Source organism: Solanum verrucosum, unplaced genomic scaffold (genome assembly GCF_900185275.1).
Source record: "Solanum verrucosum unplaced genomic scaffold, falcon-dt-bn FXZP01000280.1, whole genome shotgun sequence".
Lineage (NCBI taxonomy): Eukaryota > Viridiplantae > Streptophyta > Magnoliopsida > Solanales > Solanaceae > Solanum > Solanum verrucosum.
The window spans coordinates 4092496-4106158 of NW_026019982.1; the positions used below are offsets into that span (position 1 = coordinate 4092496).

General features: G+C 33.1%; 1 protein-coding gene across 1 annotated transcript; it reads right to left on the minus strand.

The window, feature by feature from the left end:
• Positions 1 to 416: 416 nt before the first annotated feature.
• Positions 417 to 9501, minus strand: LOC125817334 (protein MEI2-like 2). The gene is given in 14 exon segments (XM_049496860.1): positions 417 to 1012; positions 1196 to 1375; positions 1805 to 1873; positions 2004 to 2088; positions 2174 to 2562; positions 2564 to 3105; positions 3239 to 3330; positions 4510 to 4661; positions 4777 to 4893; positions 4971 to 5129; positions 5810 to 6273; positions 6356 to 6484; positions 6587 to 6652; positions 9191 to 9501. Coding segments are annotated over 13 exon segments (2550 nt in total). The 5' UTR covers positions 6630 to 6652; positions 9191 to 9501; the 3' UTR covers positions 417 to 883.
• Between the last annotated feature and the right edge of the window lie 4162 nt (positions 9502 to 13663).

Genomic DNA, 13663 nt, shown 5'->3' on the forward strand with positions numbered 1-13663 from the left:
GGATTAGGCGCATGATTAGAGTTCGAACATGTAGACAAAAGATCGATATTGTATTTGTTTTTGAAACTGATTTTTCATGTTATGTTATATATTATGTTCACTAGAATACCATTTTGCAATTGCAACCAAAAATTGTTCAAATAAACAACATTGTTATCTGCATTAACCTAATCTTTACGTTTAAACCCAAACAGTGAATAAAGTCATATTGTTATTGCAACATAAAACCACCACCAACCCCTCAAAGGTTCTTTCTCTGGCGAACCATAAAGAATCAATCGACTATGCCTCAATAACAAACTAGTCAAGATCGAAAATACAGATCTTATATCCTTGCTCCATCATTAACTATCATAACAATGACCATCAACCACGATAACATATAACACAGATTTCCATAGACAACAGAAGCTCCAGTTTAACCGCAAATGTGATAAATACAACAGTAGCCAGTCATTACATGATTCAAGAAAGAATGCAGGGTCTGTTAATCTCCATCCTATACACTTATGAAACAGCCCCACAAGTATAACATCAAAAAGTATGCATTAGTCAAGAGAATCCCACCACAACAAGAAGCATAACAGCCAAACTGGCAAAAGCATATCAGCAGAGAGAGGCTTCACAAGTTGGCTGAATGCTTAAACCTTATTTGTTACTTTCCCCCCACTGTTAAATAGATCAATTGTCATCATTCTACATATAAACAAAATGCTCTCGGCCTCTGTAACAATTCGTCCTACATGCTCTAGAGTGTCCTTCATCCAAAAAGCAGACACAACTAGCACACATAAGTAACTATATGCAGTTTCCTGGTTTCATTGATAAATTATGTACTCGAATTTCTATTCACAGTTAGAACACTCGTTGCCACGGTTGAGGGTCAGCTGCTTCCCGTGAATAGCTCTGGTCTCCCATCTAGATCGCCTGTTGGGCTATCAAGAGAATCTCCTGAATATGACCCATCAGGCCGACGGATACAAATATTCAGATTGCTGGATGGAAAAGTTTCCTGGACAAACCAAAAAAGCAATCAGTTTATAAGCATATGACACCATGTTATTTCTGCTAGAGGACAACAGTTACGGAGGATAGACTTGTTTCTCAGACAATCTAGATGTTTTCGTAAGCCCAACAAGGTTAATTCACCACAAAGGAGTTATTCAGTTACACTATACTCTATGACTAATTGTACCTCATCAGCTGCCTCTTGGCCCTCTGACTGGAAAAGAATTGGTCGGCATCTTTTGTCTTCATTCATCAAGCTTGAGTTCTGGAAGTGAGTAACCAGAGCTACCTTTCCCTGGATACGTGCGTAAGCCAATGATGCAACTTTTTCACTGTTAAACTTTTCCCACTTCTTTCCATTGAATGCCTGCACAAGTTTCTAAGTTTATATCCATTCTAGAATATATAGAACATCCAGATCAGTTATGGAGACAAATATATACATGCAAACTTTTCCTGAAACAGAGAATTACACCACATTCAATGGCTGCAAAATCTTCACCAAATAAATACTCCCTATGTCCCAATTTATGCATCATATTCTCCTTTTTTAGCCTGTCCCATAAAGAATGTCTTACTTATTTTAAAACAATCTTACTTTAAACCTCTCATTGTTATAGTCTCAAAAATGTCTATGGCCTATTTTAGACCACAAGTCTTCCTTTCTTTCTTATACTCTGCGTCTAGTCAAAACACTGCAACATAAACTGGGACGGAGGAACTATGTGGTTATTATAGTTTATGCTTGCTACATGCCAGAAAACAACCACCAAAAGGAATTGGGAAAGAACTCAACCTCATAAAAGGAGACGATATGTGCAGGAGACACCATGTTAATGAAGGCATAACCAACATTACATTTATTCTGAAACAGCAAAACAGTGAAACAATTAGTTCTACCTTCAGTATAAACAAGGCACTCAAAGTTTAGAGATTAGAGGAGAGTTCTGTATGAACTTATCAAAAAATATCAACAAATGAAAGAAATACACTACCTTGAAATCAATTGGCAAATAGATGAAATCGTATGTACTCTTATGAGACTCATCAATTGCTGCAAGTAGCATCTTTGAAGTGTACCTTAAATGAAGAAGAAAAACACAAACTATTAAGCATTAAAAATCTTACCAAAACGCACATGATTTACAATTTCGATAGTTCTTACTTGTTTGGGATGTTCTTAATCATCAAGGTGGTCCTTGTATCTCCTCCACTCATGATCTTCTCCAAATCAAGCTGATACTGTTTCTTGTTGTCAATCTGATTACCACCACTTTCAATTTTTCGATTTCGACCACGTTCAACCAGTCCTTCACCATTAACGGTTCCTGTCCCTCCGTATGAGCCATTTCCGAAAAATATAGGTCCATTCCTTGTCAATGGCATCATTCTAGAGCTAGGAGAACCACTTTCAGTAAAGTTCCCAGTAAGAGCACCACCCATGTTCATTGCTCCAAGGCTACCTATATTCATCACCTGACTTGCACTGTTATGACTAGAACCTCCACTGCCAAATGCATGTGGGTTTATATATGATGTTTGAGGAGATTCCGGGGAAAAAACCAAAATGCCTATCCAGAGGATTTCCGGATGGAGCAGACCCCACGTGATGGGATCCAAGGAAAGAGCTTTGCCTACGTGAATGGAGATAGCCTTGTCCTTGTCCATTTGATGCGAATGGATGTGCCATTGATGAAGCTGGCCAGATAGGAGAGTCAGAACGCTCTGAGTGAATAGGGGGACTACCCCAAAGAAACTGTGGACCAGAAAGTGTTCCAGTACCGGATGCCTTATAGTTACCAAATGGCGTAGATCCCATGCTTAAAGCTGGTTTCTGCTCAGGGACTGAAAAAGAATGCTGATAACCCACTCCTTGCGACGACTTTGGACTAGAAGTTACCTGATTCAAATGCCCAACCCTTGCAGGATCTTTACCAATGGGTGCAATCTTCGGACTTGAGAGGTGTCCAGGAAGAATAGAGGCCAGCCCTGGCATAAGATTACCGTTTACAGGGCTGAGATTTCTCAGACCAGGTGATTGACTATAACCTCGCAACGGGTTGGGTTCAACTGGACTGCCGAAGTTTGACCAGCTGCCTGTTAGATATAACACCATTATCACATCATCTTATCCAGGTTAGACTCTCCCAGGTTAACATCAGCAGTCATACTACTTCATCAAAAATTAAAGAAATATTAAAAACAGCATCTATTACGATAATGGAAATACCTGGAGGAGAGCTGGCTACCGGTGATCCAACTGAGTGCCTAAATGATCGAATTTCATCGTGTTCCAATTCTTGAGTTAGTTGCTGCATCAAACTAGCCATGAAAAGAAAATTAATTCTCTTCCTAACTGGTCAACAACTTGCATAATATACCAAGCAAATAAACAAAAAGCCTCTGCAGAAGGAGAGTGATTATAACAGCTTTCTTGGGAAAAGGAAAGGCTGGAGAATACACTAATGCATCTTTGAGACGTTCTTTATATGTATTTGATTCACACTCATCAGCTGTTTGTAACATTCAAAGCAAATTTTGAAAGGGAAGGGAGGTGAGGGGAGTGTTGGAAGAGGCCAAATATCACCCTAGAACAAGGCCTACAGCCAAATACCCTCACATAGAAAGGCAAGCGTGATACAAGTAACAGAGACCTGCCTACATTGACCAATGCAAACAAAAACATAGAATGACTAACATCATAGCCAACAGTCTATAGTACATTCAACAAGTAAAAATAAATAAAAATTCACCCTTGAAAACTAAACTCGGTGAAGTCACCAGTGAAATTCAAACATCAGATACATTACTAAACAGAAAAATTAATATAGCACCATAGTAATACATATAAGGCAAAGCAAAATATGTGGCTACAGCATTGCCATCTGTTACAATTCATCCATAGAATTATTAGGCTAAAGATGTGAAGGAGGCAGTTAAAAACCCTGAAATACTTGAAACAGAAACGTAAGCATAACAAAACCAAACATATTTGTAGCAGAATTCCGCTTTTGCAGCTATACTTTGACAGTAAGATAAGTCCAAAATCCATATTGCTGGAGCAGTGGTGTTCTGTTATTACCGGATCAATGGTGTTGCAGGCTACTAACAGAAGATAACACCCAAAAAGAAAGTAACTCTTATCACCAGTCAACTTGCAGTGATACAATTTGACTGTCAATGAGTTAAGCCCAAAATCCATATTAATGGAGTAATGAGGTTGTAGGCTCCTAACAGAGCATTCCATCCAGAATAGAAAGAAATTTCATCAATAATCAACATGCAAAAAGATCCAAGAAATCTTAGCATGCTAAATACTAAAGGGGTTATTTTTCACTTCACTTTCTTTCTTTTGCATCAAGTTATCTTCCTTTTTCTCATGCATGTCTGTCCATAAGCACTTGTAAATTGGGGCAAAATACTAGCTTATAAATTTCATTTATAAATTACACCGGAAAGTGAAAAGAAATGCAAATTTTTCATAGCAGAACCAGAACATACTTTCGACGGGCTCCACCAGGCCGGCTGGGTTCAAGTTTTATCCGCTTTCCAGCTATGTCACTACGATTTAATGCTTTAAGAGCTGCATCAGCTGCTCTGACATCGTAGAATTCAATGAATTTATGATGGCGTTTATGTGGTGTCTCTCTGATCTGTATTTTGCATAACATAATTTAGTGAAGCTTAAAAGTTTTGGAATTGTGGATAAACACAAGAACAACAAAATAATATTAGCATTAACAGTGAACAATCAAGTAAAATTGATACCTCCTTGACTTCCCCATACACTCCAAAGATTTGCCGAAGATCCTCATTGGATACCGATGGATCCAAGTTGAACACGACAAGAGTTCCTTGGTTAATATCTTTCTCTGATGGATTTTCCTGGATGCAGCAACAAAGAACATTAGTTAGAATTGTCTTTCCATGTTAGCATATGTCTACAAAATGTGGATTCGAACCTTAGGAATGGAAAAATGAATGTCGAGCTTTCTTCGTCTCAAGGGCTTATTTTGTAGAGCACGCATTGCAGTTCGAGCAGCTCGGATGTCATAGTAAGATATCATCACAAAGCCCCTATGCTTGCATGCAGTATATAGGGTTCTGATATCACCAAATTGCTTCAAAAAAAAGGTATAGTAACACTAGGTTAGAAGTCTCCCATCAAAATCGATACAGATCAAGGACTCCAGTGACGAATGAAGTGAAAAAAGTCTTTTAAGAATTAATAGACAAACACACAGCAGAGAAACAGAAAAAGAGACAGGAAGCAAGCTCTGAAAACGGAAGCATCGGTTGAATATAATACAGAAGCTAAAGTACAGACTACGGGTCAAATTCTTCAACTTCTATTCATTAGCCAAAAGAATTTTTTTTTAAAAACCCAACCTAACCAGAAAAAAGCCCAGTCATCTGTTTTTATTCTGTCTTAATTCCATAGAAGCAAAACAGATGACACCTCTGAGCCCAGTGATAGGTGACCAGAGAAACTAGATCAGGAAGGGGAGGGCAGCCCAGTGAGCACCCCGCATTAGCAGGATTCGGGGAAGGGTCACACCCCGAGGGGTGTGATGTAGACATCCTACCCTAATGCAAGCATTAGTGGCTGCTTCCATGGCTCGAGCGTGTGACCTTAACAACTTTACCGTTCAAGTATATGATATCATCCAAAAGAAAATATTCCTAGCACAAACAGAATGAACAAGCATTTCAACTGCAAATCTGCAATAAATGAAGCACGGAAAAAAGAATAGCAAGTTAACAGAGGCAAATTTAAAGAATATGATAAGTTAAGCATTACCTCAAAGAGAGATTTCAACTCCGAGTCCTCTACATTGCTGTTAATATTTCGAACGAATAATGTCCTTGATGGATGCTCTCCATATGGGTGTTCCCCCACAACAGTTGCAGCACCATTTGGAACACTGTAATGTCCACTACTGCTTCCAGGAATACCATCGTACATGCTTAAGGTTGCAAAACCATTAAGTAAATTATTTTGATCCTCAGGTTCCATTTCTAGTCCTCCACTGCCAAAAAAATCATCTTCCAAGTCCTCCAGCTGAGACGGTAATCCACTAAGATCAAAGTCATCCATTAAGCCTGCTAGTAGCTCATCTTCATCCCCTGGAAGCAAGAACCCAACTGGACTTGACTCAACCTCTTCTAACGGATCTTTAATTTTATCTTCCAATTGAAGCTTGCTTAAGCTAGGTGAGCTATCATCAATGGATTGACCATAGTGCTCGGACTCATTGAAGTTTACTGCACATCAACAAAAACAGTTAGAAGATTTGGTCTAAAATTGAAGGTCACCAAGACAATCGAAAAATAAGATTATACTCACATTTTGCATGAGGTAGCACAGGCAATGAGCTAGAGAACAAGCTTGTATCAGTTGATGCATGATATGCGGCAGATCCAAGGGGAATGGCCCAAGCATTCTTCTCTTTGTAAGGAGTCTTTGTTGAAGCAGCTATTCGGACGTAAAAGAATGTAACGTATAAATTCATCGAGAGCATAACAAAATTGTATCAAACTGGTGTATGCTTTACATAGGCTAAAAGAATAGGTTTACCTTCAGAGACGTTTGACATAGGTTTCTTTAAAAGCTTCTCCATCTAGTCAGTTCCTGCAAATATGACTAAGAAATAAAATGCCGTGAGAAGCATGATTCAAAAAGGGTAAGTACCTAGAACTAAAATGTTAAGTGCTATACATGCGATTTGCCTAATAATATCAGATAGAACTCATTCAATAAGCTTAGCAAGGGGACTTGATCAAACAAGTGACATAACACATAAAATACATACAAAGAGCACTAAGATGGTTGGCAAGGAGCAGAAGTAGCAAATCGTATTCAATAAGTATGTATTTAATTTGTATAGAAGAGCTACATATTAAGAAAGGTATTTTGGACCAGATACATATTGGAAGAAGTTTTGCACAAAGTTTCCTTAGAACCCAAAGAATGAAATAAAATCAGAACGTATTCATCATTGTAGCAGGAAGGGAGTTGTTCACATCAAGTTAACTGTTAACCTAAAGGTTTTTGAACATCTATGAGTTAACAAACAAAATATTTGTTCTCAGATATTTCAACAAAAGTACTAACTGACATGAATAATTAGTATAATAACATAAAGAGTTTCAAAACTTGCAATTAGGCATATGTATTCTACAGTGATGAGCATTTGAGTGCATAAAGATAAACTGAAAAACATGCTTGCATGGAACAAAAATTCACAAGTTACGAACAGTTACACAAGGGAAGAGCAATATCCTATACTTGAAAAAGAACTAAGCACCAGAAGAGCAACCATTCAATATATATCACGAAGTTAAGATCTCTCTTTCACCCGTTTTTACTGTGAGGCCATTATACTGTCACATAATATTAAATTAACATGTAACAAGGAAGAGTCCACAAGAAGTACCAAAACATTCTCAACCTATTCATCCTTTTGATAGCATACTTCTCAACCTATTCATTAAGAAATGGCAATATGAATAATAAGCTAGGCTGCTAAATATAGAGAACATCTAAGTCTATAAAAAAATATTATCGAGTACAAAAATGAAATTGTCTCAAATAGAACAGGACAAATACAGAGGAGTTTATAAAGTTGAACCAAACTAGGTTGGGATTGAGAAGTAGATTTGTAGTACGAAATATTAACTAAAAGTCCAATGCTTTGGTAAACTGCAATAGAACTGAAACAAGTCCAGACAAAAAGGAAAAGATCACAAATGATTCCAACTGCTAAACCAACCCAAACCGAAAATCAACCGACATTTATCAAATCTCATTGCCACACAAAGAAAGAAACACTAGAAACATGATTGCCATCATTGTCAACTGAAATCAACTGAAACCGTTAATTGCCAATATCATTATCAACATAGCCAATAAGTAATGGCAACACTAGCATAAAGCTCAGCTACTAACTTTTAACTTAAAAGTTCATGGGAACCCACAATAGAAGGTGAAACAATTTCAGCCCCAAAACAAAAAGGAAAAGATCAGCTCTTGGATTATACTTGCTGGTCAACCCAATACCATATCAAAGATACTGAAACTCATCAAACCACATAAGCAAACTTGCAAAGAAATGCTAAACAAACAAATGATTCACCATTATTACCTCCCATGAAAAATGAAATCAGCCAAAAAAAAAAAATCACAACTTTTTGCACCTAAAACCAAGTCTGCCACACAAATCAGACGAAATTCAACAAATTCAAGCAAGAACCCGAACACCGACTTAAATTTCCAAAAAGTAAAAATATTCTACTGATATTAAGTCCTCGGGATTCACTTTATTAGCTGGTCAACCATACCCCGTATCAAAAAAGCTGAAACTAACAAAGAAACTCTAAAGCAAACAATTGATTTCAACATTCCTACCTCCCATAAAAACTAAAATTAGCTCAAACCCAAAAAAGGATCACAACTTTATACGCCTAAAACCAAAGAATAACACAATCTGCCACACAAAACACATGAAATTCAATGAATTCAAGCAAGAACTCGAACACCCACTTAAATTTCCAAAAAATAAAATATTTTACTGATATTAAGTTCTTGGTATTCACTTTAATTGCTGGTCAGCCATACCCCATATCAAAAAAGCTGAAACTAGCAAAGGAACTCCAAACAAATAGAGTAACTGATTTCACCATTTTTACCTACCATAAAGTTGAAATTAGCTAAAACCCAAAACAAGATCACAACTTTTTACAATTAAGACCAAAGAGTAACACAATCTGCCACACAAAACACACAAAATTCAAGAATTCAAGCAAAGTTCCAAAAATAAAAATACTCTACTGAACTTATCAAACCCCATAAGCATATTAAGTTCTTAGAATTCACTTTAATTGCTGGTCAACCATACCCCATATCAAAAAAAACTGAAACTACCAAAAAAAACTCCAAACAAACAATTGATTTCACCATTCTTACCTCCCATAAAAACTAAAATCAGCTAAAACCCAAAAAAGATCACAACTTTTTACACCTAAAACCAAAAATACAACAAAATTAACAACCCCACGACACAAAATTCAATGAATTCAACCAAGAACTCAACACCCACTTAAAATATCCCCAAATAAATATATTCTACTAACACAAAAAGCCCAAAAAATCCCAAAAAAAAAAAGTGGAATAAAAAATTACCTCATGAAACGGTTGCAATTGGACCAAAATCAGGATGATCGCACACTCCCAACACAAAGCTAATACAAAAAAAAGAGTCCCCACGAGATGATTTAGCAGCAAAGAAGAAAGAAAACAGTTTTCGTAAAAACAGAGGAATTGTTTGCTTCTACACTTTCACTTCCTTTTCTCCCGCCGTGACACCAGTGAAGAACTTCTAGAGAGAGAAACCCAAAAACCAAAATTGGCCCAAAAGAGGAGAGAGAGAGAGAGAGAGGAGAATGATTGGAGCTTAGAGAGAGAGAGCTCAGAAAGTATCTATAATTGCAGAAAAAGTTAACACACACCAAAAACACAAAAGGTGAAGAAAAATAAATGCTTAAGATCTTCAAGTTTTTTTACCTTTGAATTAATTCAGATTCGTGTCGGAAAAGTCAAAAGATAATTTATTTTAAAATTTGTATTCGAGATATTTGATTAGAAGAAATTTTTTTGCATGTATAAATTTTTTAACTAAAAATAAATCAAGTTCGATATTATAATCTTTAATGATTATCAACTACTTATTTTGTTTGGATAGTAGTTATGTATTGTATTATTAATTTAAATATAATGTTTGTTCTGGTTGTTATTTAAATTTTATTACATTGTATCATACAAATCTATTGTTATGTAATGACGAGAAGTCTCATTTTATGTAATAATCTATTTGGTGTGATTATGTCGTTACCCTCGTATCCAATTTTTCTTATAGGTGTATCATTTAAATTATTGGTGTGTGACATTATGCAAAGATGAATAATGCACAATCTATCCAAACGTCATATTTAGTAAAAGAATATAATACTATACGATATAATATAATACAATATATTATGAAACAATATCAACAACCATTATACGATATAATATAATACGATATATTATGAAACAATATCAACAACCATTCAAACAAAGTGTTAAAAGTATATAAACTCAAGGTAAAAGTCATTTTTTTTTTGTCAAAAAGTTTAGATCTCGAAGAAGAAAAAAGGTATTTTCTAATCATATAATTTATTTGTAAGATTTAAGTTCATGATCTTTTATTAGGAATATATTTTACTAAAAGTAACTTTACACACACGATTTAAATATAAAATCTCTTTAGTATTAAAAATGTCTTTGGTAAAAAAAAAAATAACATTATTCATACATCTGAAGTTCAACGTCATAATCTTTGATACTTATCAATTAAAAATATACAAACCTAAAAGTTAAAAAAAATTATAAGAAAATCAAAATTTTAAAATTAAAATTACTATTTGTCAAAGACAATTCACTTACAAGATTTGTGTTCGAGATTTTCATTAAGGACCTACTATACTAAAAGTAACTTTGTTCACACAATTCAAATTATAAAATGTTTATTAAGAATACTTTTTTGTCAAAAATGACTTCATTCACGTACCTCAAGTTTGACATCGTAATCTTTGATGATTATCAATGAAATATATATAAAAAAATAAAATAAGAGTTTTTTTTTTTCTGGGCAAGAAGTCTAATTTCGAAAGAAAAAAAAGTATGTTATTTACCAAAGATAATTTATTTGAAAGACTGACCTTGAAATCTCTCCCTAAAAATATTATACTAAAATAACTTTATTCGCGTGACTTAAATATAATTTTTTTTTATTAAAGATTATAAAAAAATAACTCTTATTTACGTGACTCAAATTTAACACCATAATATTTGATAACTATCAACTAAAAATTATACAAACTTAAAGATTAGAGTTTAAATTTTTGTCCTATTAGTGATTAAAAAAAAATCACATTTATGCAATCATATACATCTTACAAAACACTACCACTAATTAATAATTATAGATGAAGTTTATGATGAGCATTAAAATAATAGGTAAGTCTATAGAGAATTTTTTTTGATAAGAGATACTTCCTGAATAGTTTTTTACGTAACGAAAATTTAAATTAGTTAGACTCAAATATAATTGTCAAAGATCAAATTAGAAAAGGAGAAAAAAAAAGGGCAAGCCCATACATGACTAAGCTCGCGTAATGATGGATCTAAGTACCAAAAAGTTGAACTAAATCGAACGATTGCCAATTTACCATCTACATAATTAATTATTTTATAATTTTTAATAATTATATAACCTAAAGAGCAATTAAAAAACTAAAAGAATTTCAAAAGGTACAATTTCACTATTAAAAAAACATGAAATGCTTTCCCGAATCAATTTCACATTCTTTTCTCTAAAATGAAAATCTTGATAATATTTATTTCTTCATAAATAATCGACGCATTTTTAGTACGAATACTTATTTACTTTTTAAAAAGATTATTTAAGTTGTCAACAATTTGAGCTAACATTTTTTTATATTAATTAAATAGTCGTTTAAATTTGTTTTTGATTAGATTTCTTCAAATTTTTTAAAGTAAAATACATGTTCAAACATAACTTCAAATTTCAAAAATCACAACTTCATAATTTCAAAATTTTAAATTTCAACTTCAAATTCTACGACCAAAGGTCAAATGGAATCAGAGCTTAAACTATTCCTAGTTAACGTTACTCCAATAAATTATATCTTCTAAGTGTTAAAATGAGATTTCGAATTTGTGTCCTGAAATAGAAAACCTCCTAGTATATAGTAATTCATTCTTTAATGATCCTTACGCAATACAAAATATATGAATTAATCAAGTTGCGTAGTTACAAGTATCAAATTTAAAAAAGGGCAATTTCGGTACTTCAAATTTACACAAATATATAGGATAGCAATAATACACATATTACTCATCTCAACATTCAAAAAATAGTGGATAAGAAGGTTTGATTTTTTCACTCACATGATATAAACATTGCTAAATTCCACTTGCTCATTAAATATAAATTTTAGGATATAGTTTTCTTTTTCTTCTCAACGAAGTTAAAAAAAATTTGTAAGTTACTGAAAAGTATATTTTTTATATAGTTAGAGGTGTAGAAATAATGTTTAGAATAATTATATAATAACAATATATATTGTGCACAAAATAGAATCATAAGAGAATTGACTCTACCATAGGTATAAAATTAAACTATGGTGTAACATGAATGAAACCTGATTTGTACACATATTATCATAGAAAATGTTATTTATTTTTTATTTTGAATCTTTCAAATTATTTTTTTAGGAGATTTGAACCCAATATCTTTAATCCTTCAAGAAAATAATTCATCCTCTTGTAAGAAATAGGGAATAAAATCAATCGATTTGTAGAATTAATAAAGATTTCCTTTTCGATTCAATTTTAATTTTTATTAAATATTTTTTTATTCAATTCACACGAATTAACAGAAAAAGATAAATTCTTTATGAAAGACAGAGTAAGTGCTATTAAATAATGTGTCTCCCTTTAATGACTTCTATGTACTCATCGAATCGATTGAACTATGAATTTCAAATACCAAATGTTTAAAAATTGTAAAGATCATGCAAAATAGAACTTTTATAGTTAGCGGAATATTTTAAAAAATAGTATTTGCAACAAATTTTTTTTAATTTTTTTTTTATCTAAATACACAACTTATTTAACCATATTTTTTAAAAATTTCCTACCATTTGAAAAAATCACAAAAATTCATACTCTCTCTTATTCTCGGATATACATCACTTTGTACATCGTAACATTGAGTGATGATTCCGAAACCGAGACCCAATGAATTGGGACATTAAGGGATGTATCAGAAACCGAGATGTGAAGTATCTGGACGTTTTGGGATCCGAATTCCACCAAATTTAAGGGATTTTGTAATTTGAAAAAAAATAGGAAAATGATGTAATTAACTCTTAACACTATGAGGTTTGTGTAAAAAAACTCTTAGATATATGAGCAAAATCAACCATAAACAAAATCCGAAGAAACAAGAATATAAACAAAACTCGAACAAACAAGAATATCAACAAAACCTGAAGAAACAAGAATGTTATTGATAAAATAATATAGGTACAATTTTGTTCTTCCCTTGATTCTTTTCTCTCTTTAGATTCCTCCGAAAGCCGTTAATATTCCATAAATTTGCAGAATATTCGAGATGTTTTTTATCATTGATCTTTGTGAATATTTCATAAATTTGTTGAGTATTGGAGATGTTACTTTTATATAGACGTGAACTAGAGTTTAAAGTAGAATAACCTTCAAGAATCCTAATTGGAATCGAATATATCTTGTAGAGTCTCAACTAAAATTGAACACGTTTTACAAAATTACACAAATTTTCAATGTCTTAGAAAATTAATATATAAAAATTAGTGAACTTCCTTAATATATATATAATATATATAATTCTTAAATCATATGAAATTAGATTGTTGGTGTACTAATAAGTAATATGGATATGACTTAATTTTTTATACACAAATAATGTAAATGTCTTATACACGTAATTGAGTTTTCATGTTTTACTTACTTATATACTCTTAATTAATGCTTACAATAGTCATTAGTTGA